The following is a 21,226-nucleotide window of genomic DNA, read 5'->3' on the forward strand; positions in this document are numbered from 1 at the left end:
AAGTCAAGTCTTTATGCTGTACACCTTAAACTTCTACCATGCTGTATGCCAATTATATCTCAATAAAACTGGGGGGGAAAAGTAGGGTTTTCAACGTCAGCACAAGAGGTATTTGGGGCCGGATGATTCCTTGTCATGCGGCTTGTTCTATGCATTCTTGGCTGGTTAGCAGCATTTCTGTCCTCTGTCTAATGGATGCCGGTAGCACCACCCCCCTCCTAAGTTGTGACAGCCAAAATGTCTCCACATATCGCCAGATATCCCCACTAGGGGTACAAAATCGTCCCTGGTTGAGAACCATCTCAGTGTTAAAACTGAAGCCCATATCATTCTAATAGGGGAGTGAAGATGTTTTTAATGTATTTTTAAAATATTACTTAGATGGCATGTTAAAATATTGTTTCATTTATCTTTATTGAAAGCAGTTGACTTTTAAAAAACAAAAACGCGAAAGGCCTTTTCTAACAATTCTTAGCTTATTGGATTTTTAAAGTAAATACTGAGAGTATCAGCCCCATTAGGAGTTTATTTTCATTCCATCAAATGGTGCGTTTAGTGAACTACAATGTGATTTTCAATTAAAACCAAAGACAGTTGTATATTTTTTAAACTCATGATTATTTATCATTTTAACTTGTTTTCAAAAACAGCATATGAACTCACAAGATATACAAGAATTAACTCAAAATAAATCAAAGACCTAAATGTAAGAGCTAAAACTATAAAACTTTTGGAAGAAAACATAGGCATAAATCTCTGTGACCTGGATTAAGCAATGGTTTCTTAGATATGATACTAAAACAATAAGCAACAAAAGAAAAAAATAAATAAATTGGACTTCATCAAACTTGAAAATGTTTGTGCTTCAAAGGAAACTGTGAAGTAAAAAGACAACCCACAGTTTGGGAGAAGGTTTTTGCCAATCATATATCTGAGAAGGATCGAGTATGCAGAATACTTAAAGATCTCCTAAACTCAAAATATAAGACAAATAACAGAATATAAAAATGGGCAATGGATCTGAATAGTCATTTCTCCAAAGAAGATATAAAAATGGCCAGTAAGCACATGAAAAGCTGCTCAACATCATTAACCACCAAGGAAACACAAATCAAACCCAGGGTGAGATACTACTTTACACCCATTAGGATGGCTATAGTAAAAAAGACGAGTAAAAACAAGTGTTGGTGAGAATGTGGAGACATTGAAACACTCATACACTGCTGATGGGAATGTAAAATGGTGCAGCCCCTTTGGAAAACAGTCTGGCAGTTTCTCAGAAGATTAAAAGAGTTATCATATGAGACAGCAATTCCACTCCTAGGTATATACCCAAGAGAAATAAAAGAATATGTTAACACAAAAACTTATACATGAACGTTCATAGTCATAATAGCCCAAACGTGGAAACAACTCAAATGTCTATCAAGTGACAAATGGATAAATAAAGTGTGGTATATCCATACAACAGAATACTATTTAGCAACAAAAAGAAATGAAGTACTGGTGCATGCTACATCTTAGATGAAACCTTGAAAACATCATGCTAAGTGAAAGAAGCCAGTCACAAAGGACTACACAGTGTCTGATTCCATTTATATCATATGTCCAGAGGACAGTCAGATCTGTAGAGACAGAAAGTAGATTAATGGTTGCCTAGAGCTGAGGAGGAAGGTGAGAAATGCGGAGTGACAGCTAATGGGAACAGGTTTCTTTTTGAGGTGATGAAAACGTTCTAAAATTGACTATGGTGACTGTCATATAACTCTGAATATACTAAGAAACACTGAATTATATACTTTAAATGGGTGAATTTTATGAATTTTACATCTCAAAAAAGGCGTTATTAAAAATGGACTGTGGGGCTTCCCTGGTGGCGCAGTGGTTGGGAGTCTGCCTGCCAATGCAGGGGACAGAGCTGAGGAGGAAGGTGAGAAATGCGGAGTGACAGCTAATGGGAACAGGTTTCTTTTTGAGGTGATGAAAACGTTCTAAAATTGACTATGGTGACTGTCATATAACTCTGAATATACTAAGAAACACTGAATTATATACTTTAAATGGGTGAATTTTACGAATTTTACATCTCAAAAAAGGCGTTATTAAAAATGGACTATGGGGCTTCCCTGGTGGCGCAGTGGTTGGGAGTCTGCCTGCCAATGCAGGGGACACGGGTTTGAGCCCTGATCCCAGAGGATCCCACATGCTGCGGAGCAACTGAGCCCATGTGCCACAACTACTGAGCCTGCGCTCTAGAGCCTGTGAGCCACAACTACTGAGCCCACATGCTGCAACTGCTGAGGTCCATGCGCCTAGAGCCCGTGCTCTGCAACAAGAGAGGCCACCACAATGAGAAGCCCGCGCACCACAATGAAGAGTGGCCCCTGCTCGCCACAACTAGAGAAAGCCCACGAGCAGCAACGAAGACCCAACACAGCCAAAAATAAATAAATTAAAAATAAATAAATAAATAAAAAATGGACTATGTTATTGAGGGGAAAATTACAAAAATGGCCAATGCAATAAATTAAATGCCCATGGAATGCTGAGAACACAGACTCTTCGTGTGTCAGTGGCCAAAAATGATGCTGAGGTTGGGCAGGCTAGAGCTGGCCAGATTTAATATGGTGTCTTGTTTTACAGAGTAAGGTGCCGTATTATGTAAATTCGTCATGGAGCAGTTAAATGCATAAGAAAATGCTGCCTTGAATGACTATTAGAACCTAAAACTGACCCTCAGACCCAGCCTACCCAATTGGTGAGGAAAGAGTTCCCACAATCATTTTGTTGTCACCTTCGAGCAGGAGAGTATTTGTTGAACATGTATGTGTAGAAATGTATCTTTCATTCCTTCATTTCTTATTCGTTCAACAAACATCCATGGAGTGACTATTATGTGTCCAGGCAGTGTGCTAAGACCAGGACCCCACCAAGGGCTCTCTAGTTTGGAATAACTGAGGAGACAGAAGGTAAATGGGGGAAGCAGAGTAAAATGAGAGAAAAGTCTCAATTATAGCACGTGTGGAAAACAATGTATTGTTTTAGTTTTTAAGGTTACTCAAGATCCTAAAGTGGGGTTCACTTTACTGAATAGCAAAGAATAGTCGATAACTAGCCTCTACATTCCTGTAAAGGTCGTATACGTCCATGATGCCTGCTGGTAATTGGAACCATCTAAACTTTAAGGCACTTAAGTCTCATTCTCCTTAATCTTAATGCCTGCACAGGGTAAATTTGCTGGGCACATGCTTTCCTTATATTTAGTTCAAAGCATCAGTCTGCTCCTCCAAGACAGATATCGCTTCTGCATGACGGGAATCTGTATTTACACACACACATCACATGTACATCTTCACTCCAAAGACCGGTGGGTTACGGGTGAGATTTGCTTTAGGAGACAGCTTTGGTACAATATATATGACTTGGAGCATGGCTTCAGGTCCTTACTTACAATTGGAAATTTACTTGTGTGAGGAGGGCAGTGACTAATGCCTGGCCGATCTCCTTATTATCGCCTGACAGGAAAGTTAGTGTTAGTTTTAAGGAGGAAGAATTTCTAGACACTCTCTGATCTTAGCCTAAATATAAAATTATAGCTGTTATACACTTGGGAGTGGGGGGGACTGTGGCACACTGGAGCTTTCAATGCCTCCACACTACTCTGCTCCAGCTAATTATTGCCATGTAAGAACATGGGTGGTGTTTTTAGATCTGCTCAACTTTATGTGAAAGCTCTTGATTTTTAAATATTGACACACGATCCAAATATTTTAAGAACAATGTTCAGACCAAATAAAACACAGATGCAGGCCAGTCTCAGCCCATGGGCTGCCATTTTGCCACCTCTGATCTGAGGTTCCTATCAGACTAAAATTCCAGGTAGAGAAGTCAAGATATTCATTCATTTATTCCACACATGATTACTGAATGTCTTGCTCCTTTCAGGCTCTGGGCCAGAGGAAGAAAGAGGTGTATACATGGGTTTTTAATTTAGAGGTTTTAAAAAAAAATTAAAAACGAATCAAAAGTTTAATATGTTCTTGGAAATAATCACAGAGGGAAAAACTACGCAATGTCTTCCTGTAGTTCCCTACTGTGGTTTTTTAAATGGTGACTTCCTTTTAATGTTGTAAAATTAAAACTCAGATGTGCAGCCTGACAGGTTAACATCTTAGTCTAATTTTCTCACCCAAGCTCTGAAGTCCAGCTGCCCACAGGACAACGGAAACTGACAAATCCTCAACTGCGTTGTTAGGAGCTCTAACACCCTGCAAACAGGTGAAGTAAAGGCCAAATATTAAGCATCTGCACAATTATCACTATAATTATCTAATTATAGATAGCTGGGGCTATGAGAGACTCCATTATGGCTAGAACAACTGCGCGCTGGGTTAGAAGTGCACGCACAAGCAACACATACACACACATACACATACACATACAATGTATTAAAAGGATCATAGACTCCTGGCAACTCAGAGCTGCAAAGCCCTGAGACAGCCTCTGGGCCAATTCTTTCATTTTCAGTTGGGGAAACTGAGTCAAGGGAAACTGAAGTCACTTGCCCAAAGTCACACAGCTTGTTAGCCACACAGCCAGGAAGCCTGAGCTGATATATAGGTGACACGGCACATAATTATCTTCTCAAGGATCAGTATGACTGTCTTCAGACTGGTGGCTTAGCATATATACAATGTCCTTTAACCTGGTTCTTCACAGTGACAAAAAACAAGGAATTTTATCACTTTTCCCCCATAAATCAGCTATGTCTAAGAACAAGGGAATGTACAATGTGTCCCCCACCTTGGGCTGGGCTCCAGGAGTCCTGGGTTTCTGTTCTGTGACTGAACCATACACAGCCCCCTAGAAGAGGGTGGACCGCGCTCTTTATCGGGTATTGGCAGCGAGGGCCGGGGAGGGCAAGGGCCTTGCCTGAGGTCACACGTGGACTGAGAGCCCAGGCTCCTGAATTCCAAGCCCCAGAAAGCTTTCCATCCCACCCGGCTGCCTTCCTCTAAGAACGGATCCTGGAAACCAGACGTGGCCCCGTGTGAGAACCAGGTTCCCTCTCCGGAGCGCGCCTCTTTATCACACTGGTCTCCGTTTACAGGTGGAGAAACTGAGGCACGGAGGCATGGAGTTACTGTCCTGGGTAAGAGTGAAACCCAGGAGGTAGATTTCTCAGAATTCCCACTGAGAAATTTTCGGAGGTAAACTTCTCTCTCCCTCCTGCTTCAAACGACCTCAGCCTGCCCCAGATGCCGGCCCTTTCCCCCGTCCACCACAGCAGCAACCTGAACATTGAACAGGCCAGTCAGCCATCCAGTTACCTTTTACAAGGCATTTGACCCAAATGCTTTTTTTCAAGTGGCCTTGAGGACTTTTATTTTCCAATTATCTGCCAGGTCTGATTCCCCTGTGTAAAGCGTGGCCCTCCATTGCCTCGGGGCCCTTCAGGAGACAGAGCGCCCGGCCTCTGCCCCGTTCACCAGCAGCTTCCAGATCCCACTAGAGGTCACTCAGTGGGACTTCAGCAGAGCTTTCTTGTCACGCATGGCAGAACCTAGCCTGAGAGCACAGCACTCGTGCTTTGGTCACAGACGGGACAAGTGGGTCCAGACCTCTAATAAGCCCCCTCTCTCCATACATTCCCCACCCATCCACCCGCCCAACGCACTCTGGACCTCCTCCTCTCTTCTTGTTCTCTCCAGAAAGAGCCAGGCCTTTGGCTCAGCCACCATGAGCCTGCTGCAGGACTGGTGAAGCCCAGGAGCTAGCACATCCCCCGGACAGCTTTTCAGGGCATTCGTGCTGACATCCAAAGGCACCCTTGTAGCCCAAGCCCAGCAGTTGTTTGTGGTGGAAGCTATGGCTCACAACAGCACACTTTGTGTCTCTCTGCTGTTCATGGAACAAGGTGAGGCCAAACATTCCCTTCCCGGCATTCTCCTAATCCTTTTCTGCCTCATGTACAAGGAAAATGTTCCACGTTCCCTGCTGTGTGGGGCACCCCGAGACAACGAATGAGTGATCGCGCCCCACAGGGGCCCAAGAGAGGGAGACACACCCAAGTGTGAGCAGCTTACTCTACCCGGGCTTCCTGGAGGCGGTGGCTCCTGAGCTGAGTGAGTCCCAGGGAATCAGGCAGGACAGCCGGGGTAAGAGAAGAGAGGAGAGGGATGTTACAGGGTGATAGCACCGCGGAGACAGAGGCTTGGCAGGATGGGGGCGGGGTGGCTCGCCAGGGGAAGGAGTCTGAGGCTGCAGGGTTTGGAAACGTCTCCATCCGATGGGAACCGGCCTAGTTCAAGCTGTGCTGTCTCTTGCTGGGACCATCAGAGTAGCCTAAGGCTGGCCTCCCTGCGGCTGGCCTCCCTGCCTCGGGCCTCTCCATCTGCACTCCCTTCCCCTTCTATCAGCCAGACGGACCGCACCAACTGGCGCATCTGACCGGGTCACTCCCCAACACACCCACAAATGCTCAGCACCTCTACTAACCCACAGAATCATGACTAAATTCATCAGCCAGACACGGAAGGCTTTTCGTTATTTGACCTCAACCTAGTCCAGCCTCCCGATCTTCTCATCTTTAAGTATTCCATGTTCCAGCCACTCCAGGCTGCTCCGCATTCCGCAGCCGTGCCCCACACCCTCACCCTGCCAGGGCATTGCTCAGGCTGTGCTCTCTGCCTGGAATTCCACCCCTCCTCCCCTCCCTGCGTTCACCCTTCAAAGCCCCTCCCTTGGGCACTCTGTCCAGCCTTTGCTGTGCTCCTCGAACTGATCTGGTGATTCTCTTTCCAAACACTCTGAGGCATCTTCCCAATTCTTATATAATGTTCCTCCTAATTTGTCTCGGAGCACATTTATGCCGTATCCCTCTCCCCAAGGAGACTGAATGCCCCTCAAAGGCCAGCTGGGATGTATCCTAGTTGTCTCTGAATCTCCAGCACCAAGCACGGAGCGCTAATGTGCTCTGAATTGTCCAGAATCACACAGCACTGTGTGATTCAGCAGGGAAAAGATGGTATTTCTTGGACACCCTTCAAGTCAGCATCACACCTGCTGCCCTGAGCTGTTTGCTGGGCACCCAGCTGCTGCCCCAAGCAGGTCTGGGGAAGGGGATGCCTTATGAAGGGTGCTAGAGTGCGGGTGCCAACCATGGGACCAGAGTTTACTGATAGAGATTTTGGAAAATGCCAAGCTAGAGAGTAAGACCTTTGTAATGTTTCCCTTGGGGGTCTGGATTTAAATTCCTATCAACTCCTCTCACTCCTCCTCAGAACTTTTGGCAGAGCAGAACATCAGGCCATCAGACTGGCAAATCCATAGTGACAGACTTCAAATTGTCACCAATATCATATCTCCCCTTCTCCAGTAATGAAAGCACTCCACCCTTAGCTGAGCACATGGCCACTTAGATTAAGAACTACTTTTTCCAGGCTCCCTTGCAGCTAGGTTGGGTCATGGTATGAGAAGTGTCCAGTGGCAACTTCCAGTAACTTTCCTTGAAAGGTACTTGAAAAATGGCTTTTCTCCTTTCCTCCAACCCCCACCCCTTTTCTTCTATTCTGATGCCTGGAATGCAGCTATCCTGGCCACCACCTTGGATCATGAGGATGGGGGCTACACCTTAGTGATGGCAAGGACGTGAGCTGAATGGAACCTGGGACTCTGGGACGTTTGGGGAGCTAAGCTCCCTACCTGCCCTAGACTGCCCACCTCTGGACTTTTATGAGATGAATAAACTACTGCTTACATCATGTTATTTTGAATCTCTATTACTTACAGCTAAACTGCATTCTAACTGACAGCCTGGGTTCTCATCCCAGGGCTTTGAGGCCACAAACAGGGCACTGGTGCTCTCTGACTTTGAATTCCCTTTCTGTTAAATGGTCAAGATCTCCTTTAGCTTGAAACCTCAGAATAAAGCCTTGAACTCTATATTAAAAACAGATTATGACAATCAGTTTTATCACCATAGGGCATAATTGTTCACTTTCATTCAACTGAACAGACACTGCATTATGGGGAGACTCTGTCAGGACAGCTGCATCTGGTTGTGCAAGTTGGGCACTGGCACAACTCCAAGGGCATTATATGTTGTCTGGTTTCTGTGAACAGTGGTTGCTGGAGTTGTGCAGTGCAAAACTTGCACAACTGTACCTGGCTTCCCTATACCTGTGGTGCTACAGTGTGGCTCTAAATTGCAAGAACCCTAGATTCTAGTGGGAAAATCATATATTCAGGTGCAACAAACATTTATTAAACAGCTATTATGTGCCACGCACTGGGCTAGGTACTTTTCATCTATCTATCTATCTATCTATCTAAAAATCTGTCATGTGAACAGAGTCAGAATTGGAAACTGGGAGACCTATAGTCCAATCAAATGCCAAAACTTGGTTTTGTCTGTATATTTGAATGAGCTGCCAACATTTTCAAATAGGAAACTTGCACATAAAACTTCAGATTTCCAGGCTCTCTTTTTAAAAAAATTTTTTTTAATAAATTATCTTATTTATTTATTTTTGGCTGCATTGGGTCTTTGTTGCTGTGCACGGGCTTCCTCTAGTTGCGGTGAGCGGGGGCTACTCTTCGCTGCGGTGTGCGGGCTTCTCATTGTGGTGGCTTCTCTTGTTGCGGAGCACAGGCTCTAGGCTCACAGGCTTCAGTAGTTGTGGCACGAGGCTCAATAGTTGTGGCACACAGGCTTAGTTGCTCCGCGGCACGTGGGATCTTCCCGGGCCAGGGCTCGAACCCAAGTCCCCTGAGTTGGAAGGTGGATTCTCAACCACTGTGCCACCAGGGAAGCCCTCTAGCCTCTCTTGAAAAATTAAATGACGTGGCAATATTGGGCAACAATTGGCGGAGTGGAACAGCAAGTGCCCTTTAGTCAAACACAAATTCTCCCATTTGCCTCAGTCCCCACCACTCCCTCCTGTCTCTGACACAGACGCCAAGAAACAGTTAACATTTATCACTGGCTCTGTTGTTGCTTTTCTTCTTGGAAGGTAAAGTGGTAAGTGAAAACTTTCTTATGTCCACATCTCTTTCAAGAGTGGAAAAGTAAAAGATGACCCAAGATGGCTACGTGCCTCACGAAAATTGGCCCATCTTCCTCCCTTCGTTATATTACCTACCTGATGTTGTGGGTGCTGGTTTGCTGCCTCTCAGGTAGAAGGTGTGGCAGTGGAAGAGATGGGGAAGAAACTGGGGGGCGGGTGGGAAGACAGGGTTAAAACTTTATGGTAATTTTTTTTTTCTTTTTAAGGGTGATCTGAATCAAGTAAGTCAACATTTTTACATTTGTTAAGTTTGGATAGTGGAAACATAGGTGTATTCTGTACTCTATTATATGTTTAACATATTTCCTATTAAAAATGTCAAAGTCAAAAAGGAAACTGCTCAGTGTCTTTAGTGGGGCAGGTGCTGTGTTGGGGGCTTGTGGGGGGAGGGTCAGGAAGGCTTCCCAAGGGAGGGGTGGGGAGGTTGGGCCTTGAGAAATGGGAGGATTCTGACTTGAGAATGAAGGGCTCCAGATCCAAGAGGTCCCCCAGCGGCAGAGGCAGGGAGCAGAGGATGGCAGGGCACGGAGGAGGGCATTCTGGGGAGGCTGGAGGCCGGTCTTGGGGAAGGCAGTGGGGTGGAGAGGTGGTCACGGGGCCAGAAGACAGATGGTGAGGTGGGGACACACTGACACCTGGCCTCACTTGCCCTCACCCCACCAGGCCCATCCTTGGCTCTGTGCACGGCCGGCAGTGTTTCTAAGGATGTGTGCCTATTTTTAGAGCAGAGATTTATGTCTTTCCATTTCAACTGTTTACTTCTGTCCTGGGCTTGTGAATCTGCTGGTTTGTGCTACAAGGGAGAACCACAGCCCTGTGGACCAAACGCGGCTGCTTCCTGCACGGCCAAGAGCATCCTCTGGTTTATAGGATACCATTTGGGCCATGAATATGGAGGATTTTATGATTTTGTGGAGTCTGGTGGGAAGCCATGCAGTGTGACAGGAAGTCCCAGGATTTTGTCCTGGTGCTGTGGCTTACTTGCTGTGTGACCTTGAACAAGTCCCTTCCCTTCTCTGGGTTTCAGGGGTTTTTTTGTTGTTGTTGTTGTTGTTGTTGTATTGATTTTTCATCACTAAAGTGGGGATAGTATTGCTTACCTCAAAGGGCTGGTATGAGGATTTGATGAAATACATAAAGCACTGGGTGAATGACATGTGTGTAGGAGGGACTCTGTAAATCAGGGATTCTTCATCTGTGCCGTGTTTGTATATACAGGGATAGGGGTGGGGCTTAGATCATGTCTAAGTGTTCCTCTAACTCTGAGATTCTACAGTCCTAGGTTTTCTCCTCCATCATTTCTCCCTGCAGTTCATGGTCCCTTGGTCTCAGAACTTTTGACACATTTTGGGCTGAGGGAGACAGGTCTACCTGAATTCAGTCTATCACCTACTAGCTATGTGACTCTGGGCGTCCATTTCCTTTTCTTAAAATGATTTCAACCCCAACCTGTGAGGATCAGTCTCATAGGATCCTCGTGGAGATTTTTTGAGATGATGCCCATAAAACAGCATAGCACCTGGCATGTAAGACGACCTCAACAGAGAAATAACTGTAGTTTTAAAATTATTATTATTATTATTTCAGGCCTTGCAGGGGCCTGTTGTTTTCCATTGTTGTTTCTATAGTTGTAATGTGTCACAGACTCCCAATAGCAGATTTCAAAATCAACTTGTAAGACCCAATTTCTTTGTAAGTTTGGGGTTATCTCTACCATCTTCTCTTGTGTAAATATTTTGACCCTTTTACTGAGACACTAAAAAATATTACTCCTTTTCCTCAAAGCCTCATTAACAAGTAACATTTATAGTGAAATTCTTTGTGCTGGTGGTTTCTTTCTTTTTTTAAGATTTATATTTATGGTGAAAATAACATAACAACTTCAAGAGAAACTGAATGAGAAAAAAGTAACTTGCTGGTAATTCCCCAGCTTTGTTCTCCAAGTTGCCTTCCAGGCCCTCCCACACACACTCACAGGAGGTGGTAGTTAACAGCACAGGTTACTGGGTCTGACTCTCTAGGCTGGAATCCCAGCTCCTGGGCGGGCTACTTCATCCCTCTAAGCCTCAGTTTCCCCATCTTTAAAATGGAGCTGATAACCAAACCTCTCAGAGGACTAAAGAAGATAATCCATGCAGGGCTTTGTCCAAGTAAATGTCAACTACCTATTGATGCTATAAGAGCTCACACACCGTACCCTGCCCAAGTCACAGTGTGACTTGTCATTCTCAAACATCGCTGTACATTGCCCGTTTTCCCTGTTGCCTGGTACAAAGGCAATCTGAACCGAGGAGCTGGCTCAGCTTCAGAGCAGCATCCACTTAACTCCAGAGAGACAAGAAAGGGCAGATCCCCTTGGGGAATCAGTCAACAGCAGATACTTTTAGCACATGGAGCATTCCTCTCCCATGGGAGTCCAAGTGCAACAATCTCATGATAAGCTTGAGTTTTTCCAGGATGCAGACTAAGAGAGAGAAAGTTTCGGGGACTTCTTTTTTTTTTTTTTTTTTGCTGTGCACAAGTTTGGAATCCTCTGCTGCAAACAAAGCAGCTTTCCAACTCTGTGTACTCTACTGTGTCACATGACACTGGGGCTTAACAATTGTATCACTGAAAACATAACCCCCTGAAACATTATCTGTTAGCTGAATTCAGGTCATAAGATTGCCAGGAACTGCTCATAAAATCACAGACAGTTAGAGCTGTAGGGGGTGTCAGAGGGCATCTAGGCCCACTGTGTCCATTTTGCAGATAGGGAAACTGAGGTCCAAAGAGGGAAAAGCACTTGCCAAAGTTGGGAGCAGAGCCAAGATTGAATAAGGACCTCTGCATCTCAGACTGTTTCTAGGAAGAAAAGGGGATAATTTTTCATACAGCACCTTCCCCAACTACAAAACCAGAGCACATCGGTGGCTCAAACTATCTTCCTGTAGACTCCAGTGAAGCCGTATAAGTGGTGTGGCTAAGACGTGAACTTTTAGAGCCGTGTCATGGCTCTGCCACTGCCTCATTTCAGTTTCCTGGACAGGTTACTTCACCTCTCAGTTTTCTCATCTGTAAAATGGGCATGATAACAGTGCCTGCACCATAGGATTAGGATGACGGTTAGATGAATTAATATTTTCAAAGTGCCTAGGACAGTGTCTGCACATAAAAAGTGCCATATAAGCACTTGTTAAACCAGAATTAAAACAGGAGGAGTATAGGGTATAAGAGAGAGGGCAGCGGTCCTGGGCTGGTTCTGCTTGGGTCTGTGACCACAGCAAGTTCCTTCCCCTCTCTGGGCTCAGTTTCTGCTCCGTAAGTTGGCCGGTTGGACACCTGCTGGTCTCTGCGTCCCCTCCCGGCCAGAGGCTCCGAGGCCTCTCCTGGTCTGCATACCTTTGACCTCTCCCTGTGCTGTGATTTCAGAACATGGGCTGAGGGCAGGTGAAACTCGAGCTGGAATGTTTGTGCTCTCAGAAAGAATGGAGCCCCACTAGATCTTTTCAAAACTCCCATCCTGACTTGCAAATCAGGTAACAGAGACATCTCAGTGAAGGGCTAATTGTTAGATTGGGACAAAAACCCCGCTGGTCTCCGTTATCTCCTATCCTTGCTCTGATTTCTCTTCTCTTTTTCTTGAACTTAGAGAGAAAGGGGGCTTTGAGAATGTCCATTTGAAGCCACAATGCTACGAGGATCACAGGTCTCAGATTGCCCAACCCTACTCCGAAATTCAAGTGCACTTGTACCTTCCTCCTGCCAGAGCGGGAGGTGCCACACTTTGGAGCCTGTTTGAAATCTGAGTCTCCACGCCCTGGACCTGTGATGCTGAGCAAGTCAGTCAGCTCTCTGCACCTCACTGGGTTCTCCAGCCCTCCAGTGTTCACATGCATACCTTCCTGTTAATCACCGGTGAGAAGGGCTCAGGGCAGCTGGCTGTGTGACAGTACAGAGGCCCTGGGAATCTGCGGCTAGGGCCAGATACCCTGATATTAGGGGTGGGGCCATTTGCCACTTTAGAAGTGAAATGGAGCTCCTAGCTGGGGCTCAAGCAGTCCTTAGGGGCTCCACTCTCGGTTCTGAGAGGGCTCCTCCATCTGCCCCCTTCCCACTCCCAGGTCTGTTGCCTGGCTCTGACCCTTGTCATCACCTACCCAATTTGTAGCCACAGCCTAATCTAAACTCACCCCCATCCAGGGGCTCAGGGCAACAGCCCCAAGGCCAGAGGCAGCAGGCTCTGGGGGCTCCTGGGAATCTGTGCTTCACCCTGAAAACAGCAAAGATTCTGCAAGATGGCAGAAGGGTTGTGGAGAGGGGCAGAGGCCCTTCCTTATCTTCAGGAAAGATCTCTCTCACTACCATGGGAGCCCTTCCACCTCTCACCCATCTCCCCAGCATCTCCTCCAGTCCATCTGTCCATAGTCAGCAAGTCCACTGACTCTCTGCCTTCGGGACTCCCTGGGCCTGCTGAGAAAAGTCCAAACTCTTTAGTCTTCCTTGTACCCCTCTGCCCCCATATCTAGCCCAAACCCCCTTCCAGGCTCAGCGAGCCCTCCACAGAAACCACGCCTAAACTCCCCATCCCCAATTACTTGCTGTACATGAGCCTTTGCTTGTGAGCTTCACTCAGCATAGAATTCTTTGTTTTTATTCTTGACTTTGAAAAATCCAGGACCCAGTTCCAGTATCACCTATTCTGTGAAGCCTCCCACCAAAAAGAATTAATCCTCTCCCTGAGCTCCCTGTGTGCTCCCACTTAGGACATCGTTTATTATGCCTGCTCCCCACTGGACGGAGGGCCTGAAGGGCAGAATCCCCGCTAGGCTCCCCTGCTGGTGGCCGCACAGGGGTCGGCGCATGGCAGGTAACTGAGTCATGTTTACTGCATTGACTAGAAGTAGCTACATCCTCCTGTAGTTCTCACTTTTTAAAACTATCTGCTCTTGCAATTCTATACAACGGTGATCTAGGATAGAATTAGAACAGGATAACTTTATAGCAGTCAAGCTGGAAGCTTGATTGTTTCTTCCCTACATCACTCGTTTTTATGGCAACCCAGGCTAATGGAAAGCGATGGTGCAGGGGAAGGAGGAACCCAAGGCTCTCCCACCAATGCTGCCTTCTAATCAACCCCAGCAGCCTCACCTCAGGGACCGTCTCCTCCTGGCGGGGTCGGGGGTGGGCAGCGGGGGTCATGAATAGCAAGATGAGGACACATTGCTGGAGGGGCTTGTCACTCTGTGCGGCCTAGGACCCAGCACCCCTAAACAAGGATTCTCGGTTATCTAGAAAGAAGACATTTAATCAAACCCAGAGATAAGACCAGGTTATAAGCTCATGGAAGCTTAGCTTTGAATGGGACCAACCAACTCCATTATTTCATGGATGGGGACACTGAGGCTTAGGGATGGACAGCAACTGGCGCAAGGTCACATGAATGTAAGAGACAGGGCCAGGGTTGCACATGGGACACCTAACCTCTAGTCCTGCATATTCCCTGCTAACCTACATTCCCTCTACACTAGCTGCAATTACTTGAGGGTTAATGAAATGGTAAAGTAGTGTTTTCTTGTACGGATCACTGTTAAACTAGGGTTGAGCAGTGACAGGTTTTTTTTAAAAGGCATGAAATATCCCATTTTTAATTTAAAAATATATCAAATGGGAAATTCACTTAATTCAGTAACATTCATTCTCTACCTTCTCTGAGCTGGGCATTGGCCGGGGTACCTGAAATAGCCACCTCCCTCAGCTCTGCTGACAGCTCCATGGTGACTGGTCAAACCACAGACACGACCAGGGAGCCTCCTGCCTTGCGATGCCGTAACCTCACTGCAGAGGCAAATTCTGAGTATTAAACACACTTATATGTGCTACCCGACACATATTCCCCACCATCCTGTGGCAGCTGGCTTGACAGAATGGTGGACTTGGCTTTTGCAGACTCAGTTGCAGTACAGCTAGGTGGTAATACCCTGTAGGACTGGGACAAGGGTCTCTAGGAGGCTGTACATGCTCTCAATCAAAGTCCAATATATGGCGCTTCTTCTCCCACGGCCAGGATTCACGGGTCCAGAAAATGGGAGTAGCACCCCTCACTATTACCAGTGGTACCCCTAGTGACCCACTGGCAAAAGTTGTGCATCCTGTTCCTGTGACCTGATGCTCTGCTGGCCTCAAGGTCTTAGTTAGTTCCAAAGGGAGGAATGTTTCCACTAGGAGACACAGCAGTGATTCCATTGGATTGGAGGTTAAGACTGCCACTTTGGGCTCCTTATGCCTCTGAATGAATAGGCAGAGAGGGAGTTTCTGTACCGGCTGGGGTGATTGGTCCTGGTTACCAAGGGTAAATCAGACTGCTGCTCCACAAGGGAGGTAAAGAAGAGTATGTCTGTAATACAGGAGATTCCTTAGGGCTTTCTTAGTATTACCAGGACCTGTGATTAGAGTCAATGGAAAACTATAACAACTCAATCCAGGCAGGACTACTAATGGTCCAGGCCCTTCGGAACTAGGTTCACTCCGCCAGGCAAAGAACCACACCCAGCTGAGGCTATGGTAGCTGAAGGCAAGGGAAGTACAGAATGGACAGTGGAAGAAGGTAGTTATAAATACCAGCTATGACCACGTGACCAGTTAGAGAAACGAGGACAGTGTTGTCATGAGTATTTCCTCTGTATTTTTTTATGAACATGTTTGTGTATGTGTGAGTCTATGTATGTGTATTAAGTAAATATCTTTGTTTTCTTCCCTCTCTTATTCTCTTAACATGAAACACAAGATGTATTGGTTTTATATGGTGGTATCTAAGTATTGTTAATTTTACATCATAGTATTAAATTACGGGAGATCAAGGAGAAAAGTAAACATTACTCAAGGACTTTACCTCTTCTTCTGGCAGGTTATACACAGGATAGTTGTATCATGTTAGGCAGAATTATGACCGTGTTATTGTCTTTATTTGGAGATAAGTATGGTTTAAGGAGATGTGTGTGGGTGCCAAGTTGACTAGGAGTGGACTTGGGATGGTTAATTTTATGTCTCAACTTGACAGGGCCATAGGGTGCCCAGATGTTTAGACAAACATTATTCTGGGTATGTCTGTGAGGGGTTTCTAGATGAGATTAACATTTGAATTGGTAGACTGAGTAAAGCAGATTGTCCTCCCTAATGTGGGTGGCCACCCAATCAGCTGAAGGTCTGAATACGTGTAGAACAGAAAAGCTGATCCTCCTACCGGCAAAGGGGGAATTTCCTTCTGCCTGATTACTTTGAGCTGGGTAATTGCTTTTGTGTTTTTTTTTTTTTTTCTTGCCTTTGGACTTGAACTGAAAGCACTGGCTCTTCCTGGGTCTTGAGCCTGCCAGTTATTTGACTGAAACTATACCATCAGCTTTCCTGGTTCCCAGGCCTTTGGACTCAGGCTAGAACTACACTCCCAGCTGTCCTGGGTCTCCAGCTTGCCAACTGCAGATCTTGGAACTTGTCAACCTCAATAATGTGAGCCAATTACTTATAATAAATTTCTTTATATATATATAATCTCCTACCTTCTAATGGTTCTGTTTCTCTAGAGAACCCTGACTAATATAACACACACACACACACACACACCTGCAAAGGCAATGTTACTCCAATGTTATTGTCATAGAGGGAAAGGAGAAGTGGTACTTCAGGAAGTCGGCCTACCCCTCCCCTAGGTGGTAATGGCTGCTATCCTTGCAACTGTGACAACGTGTCCCCTTCAGTGCCTACTCACATCAGGGTCCAGCTCATCCAGCTCATTTTCCAGGGTCCTCAGCTCTTCTTCTGTTAGGGCTCCAAGGATTTCATCTTCATCCAGGTCACGGTATTTCTCTAGTTCTCGTCTGTAAGACATCGTAGAAGAACTTTCTGTTCCGATCTATGACCTACCAGAAAGAGAAAAATCTTAGAAAGACCCTTCTTGGATTTGCTCTCAGAGCAAATAGATGCTTATCACTCACATGGAGCCCTGGGCATGTTTTATGAATTGTCAGGATAATAATTACTATACTGGAATCCTGTATTAAGTTGGACTAATTCTCTCATAAACCTTGCAAGGTAAAAGTCCTGAGGGCATGCAATTTAACGACTTGTAATTGTTGTAATTGGCATGGCCATTAGTTACAAGTAATGGGTGATTATAAATGGCTTACGCGTGCCTGAAAACTATTTTATTCTTCAAATAGTTCGAAAATTTTCTGTACAACCCTCCACCCTTCACCCCACACCCTGATGGAAAACATGAACGCTGGAAATCCTGTCAAGGCTGATCTTAAAAGCGGGGGAAGCGTCAATGGTTAATTAAGCACCTGCTGCATGCAGGCCCTTCCCCTACAACATCTCATTCAATCCTCACAAGAAGCAGCTGACGGTAATAGTTAACTTTTACTACCATACTCCAAGCTGTGCGTTAAGTAATTCCCAAGGACATTCTATTTTAACCTCTGAGGTAGGCATTTATCCCCGTCTTGCAGATGAGGACACTGAGCTTAGAGAGGTTGAGTGACTCAGACAGATCACACCACCAAGAGGGGGCAGGACCACCATTTGAACCCCCGTCTGCTGGCTTTCCAAGCCCACGAGGCTCTAGCCATTGTATCAGGCGCCTTTTCATAGAGTCACCTAACTTCATGGCCAGAAGGAGACCGCCTGGTCCAGACCTCTCATTTCTCCCCCCAGGGAGCTGGCTCAGAGGGAGGAAGTGATTGATGGAGGGGGTGGGAGCCCAGGTCTGCCACTTCCCAGCTGCTCTCCTTGCGAGAGAAGGCTACTGCGTATTCTCCGTGGCACAGATGACACCTAACACCTGTGTTTGCATCCTGTCTCTGCTACTTCCATAATCATGACACTTTCACACCTGAGAACTCATTCAATACTGAGGCCACACCCTGTAAACTGAATCTTTTAACTAACACCTTTTTATCAACGAAGAAACTGAGGGATGACCTAGGGCTTGACTCAGAAGCCCTGTCACCGGACCCCAGCGCTCCCCACTACACCACACTGCCTGTCACCTAACCCGGGAGACATGACGGGGCCCTAAGCCCTTCTGTCCCCCAGCTTGGCTGGAACTGTCTGATAACATGACAAGCCCAGCTCACACATCACCTCCTCTGTGAAGCCTCAGTGTCCCCCCTCTGAGCAAAGTTCATCACGGCCACGGCACTGCACCCACACCTCTGCACGCAGCTCGCACGTCTGCCTCCTGCGGCTTCCTCATGGGCAGGGCCTGGGTTTGCTCCACCCCACTCTCCCGAGGGCCCGACTCAGGGCTGTGAACACAGCAGGAAGTTTTTCACTGAAATGAACCCAATTCCAGTTTTCACCTGCCATTGGTGGTCCAATCAGACCACCTTGAGGACATTCTGGGCTCTTCTCTTGGAAAATGGACAGTGTCAGCTTGCTGCAGGAGCTGCTAGCATCTCTGTGTCTAAGCCAGTTCCCACCTGTCCTGCAGCCTATGTGAGCTGAGCTCTCAGCTTTTGTTTCTGAGGCTGACAGGCTAAAGGGTGAGGCAGTAGCTCCGAGCTTTTGTAAATGCTGCAGAATGAAATGTGTTATTATGTGTAGAGTTGACGTTATGGGTGGAATTGTGTCCCCTCCAAATTCATATGTTGAAGTTCTAACCCCTGTACCTCAGTAACCCAAAACCACATTCCAAGTAAGAATGTGACATTACTTGGAAAGAGGGTTGTTGCAGATGTAATTAGTTACGTTTAGATGAGGTCATGCCAGAGGAGGGGTCCCTAATCCAATAGGACTGATGTCCTTATAAAGAAGGGAAATTTACACAGGCACACAGGAAGAACACCATGTGAAGATGAAGGCAGAGATGGGGGTGATGCTTCTGCAAGCCAAGGAATACCAAAGATTACCAGAAAACCACCAGGAGCTGGAGTAGAGGCCTGGAACAGACCCTCACAGCCCTTGGAAGGAACCAACCCTACCAATACCTTGATCTTGGACATCTAGCCTCCAGAACTTTGAGACAAAAATCTCTGCTGTTTAAGCCACTCAGTGTGTAGTACTTTGTTACGGCAGCTGTAGCAAACTAATACAATCAGTATCACCTTCCTCACAGCATTTTGTGGTTTTACACCCCAATGGAAACAAACACAAACAAAACCCGTGGCTCATCTGTGAAATGACTGATGGAGTTTTCCAGAGTAGAGAGAAACAAAACCTAGGAAAAGATAACCAACTTATCAATCAAAAAGCTGGGATTAATTGTTAATTTGAAACAAAGTAATTAAAAATAAACAAAAACCAAAGTTGACTAGGCTACCAGAAAAAGCCTCCATTTCAGAAAGAGAGCAGAGATACGTGTTATTAATATAAGTTTGTGCATGTGTGGGCCTCTTTGTAGGAGAAATCCGAGTGACAGCTGGCTTGATAAGAAAGGACTTGCTTCCCAAATACAGAAAAGGCCAGTGCCATCCTTTTCTCTAAGAATGGCTCAGCTTGGTCTGACGTCTTCCTTTGACCAGACCCCAAGAATGCAATGTTCAGACCATAAATGGCCCCCCCACCGGCTTGATTCATTTCTATTTACTTCCAAAGAAAGCACAAGCAGCTGACAATGCTCTGGTATAGATGAAAAAAAAAACCCTTCCTGATGGCTCTCAGAGAATAACCTAATTTGGATTTTCCTGAGTGGAGCCTGGAGAGGCCCTGTGGTCTCCATCCCCGGGCCAAGAGGACCCTAGTGAAGGGCTCAGAGGCTTCCAGAATCAACTCACAGACACACCTCCGAATTAGCATCTCTCAGATGGGCTGCAAAACACGTTTCTGGTGCTCAAACAGGTCTTGGGTTGTACCAAGTTGCACAGGGCTCTCTACTCTGCCTGACTTCTCAAAGCTCTTGGTCTGCTTTCCCACAACGGATGTCAGTCACCAAGACAGGGAGGGTACAAGCAGAACGTCCCTGTCCTTTGGACCACGAAACCATGTCTCTGAGAAACTGCACCTGGAACTGGAATCTCATGGAACAACGTTTGGAAAACACAACCTTAGATTCACCTCTGGGTCATATGAGGGAGCCATTCAGACTCACACAAGAAGGAGCTGGGGGACAGAACCAGCTGGGACAGGTTTGGAAACCTAGGAACTTCCCATGCTTGTTACCTTGGCCAGTTGACTCATTTTTCCTAGATGGTTTGCACTAAAACCCTTAGAAAGAGTCATGGACAGACCCTGGAGAAGGGACGAGCCGGTACAAGGGAACGGGGAGAGAGGAATCCATGTCAAAGCCACCCGGGAAAAAAGGAGCTGGGAAGGAGCAAGAAGAGAGGTGTAGGTGGCAACTATGGGGCCTGCTGGAGGAGGGATGGGGCTGGGTAGCAGGCTACCTCCAGAGATGCCATCCTGAGGGATGCAATCATGACATTTCCTGAAGAAGTCTCCATCTTTGCGCACACAGGAAAGTTAATGTTCTGCTTACACACTCCACGGTGCCGATGAATTTAAAACTCCTATTTCAAAGGATTTAAAAGGCCCTTTCTAATGTCAAGTGTCCTGTGAATATTACAGAGTGATGAGGCATCGCATTAAATAAGCTGAGAGGAACGGAGAACTCCTAAGGTAAACTATGAAGCTGTCAGCTTCAAGCCACACTCATCTACTTGGCTCCCAGGGACAGTTTCTCTAAGGTGAGATTTTTCTCCTATGGTCAGTGATGTGGAAGAACTGGAGGTGGGGGACAGACAGGGCAGGAGGGAGGTGAAAACACCACGTTAATAGAGCCCACTGCAAGCTCGGCTTTAAAAGATGGCTTGGGGGAACTCCCTGGCAGCACAGTGGTTAGGACTCCATGCTCTCGCTGCCAAGGGCCTGGGTTCAATCCCTGGTCGGAGAACTAAGATCCCAGAAGCTGCACGGCACAGCCAAAAGAGGAAAAAAAAAAAAAAAAAAAAAGATGGCTTGGATGAGATGGTATTTTATAGCTGTTAGTAAAAGGCCCCTGTTTCCTAGTAAAAGAGGTGTCACAGATAGACACAGACCTGAGATTCAGAGGACTTTGGCTGGTGTGCCAGTTGTGGTGGTAACTCCGTGGGTGACCCTCACTGAATCCCTCCTCTCCTTTGGGCCTCTGTTTGCTCATCTGTAAAATAAGCATAAATGGACCCGGAAATTCTGCTTGTAACCTATCC

General features: G+C 46.3%; 1 protein-coding gene and 1 long non-coding RNA gene across 2 annotated transcripts in view; both read right to left on the minus strand.

Moving 5' to 3' along the window:
• TMOD1 (tropomodulin 1) overlaps positions 1-16,950 on the minus strand; it is an 85,006-nt gene extending 68,056 nt beyond the window's left edge. Inside the window, exon 1 of the mRNA XM_024126155.3 lies at positions 16,813-16,950. Coding sequence (XP_023981923.1) covers positions 16,813-16,932 — 120 coding nt within the window. The 5' untranslated portion in view covers positions 16,933-16,950. The remainder of the gene's footprint in view (positions 1-16,812) is intronic.
• Positions 7,990-15,229, minus strand: LOC129392410 (uncharacterized). Its single transcript, XR_008618204.1, has 3 exons — positions 14,199-15,229; positions 9,144-9,213; positions 7,990-8,770 (listed from the first exon to the last, which is right to left on the minus strand). It is a non-coding gene; the product is annotated as an uncharacterized lncRNA (long non-coding RNA).
• Positions 16,951-21,226: the final 4,276 nt, after the last annotated feature.

This window comes from Physeter macrocephalus, chromosome 9 (genome assembly GCF_002837175.3).
Source record: "Physeter macrocephalus isolate SW-GA chromosome 9, ASM283717v5, whole genome shotgun sequence".
NCBI lineage: Eukaryota > Metazoa > Chordata > Mammalia > Artiodactyla > Physeteridae > Physeter > Physeter macrocephalus.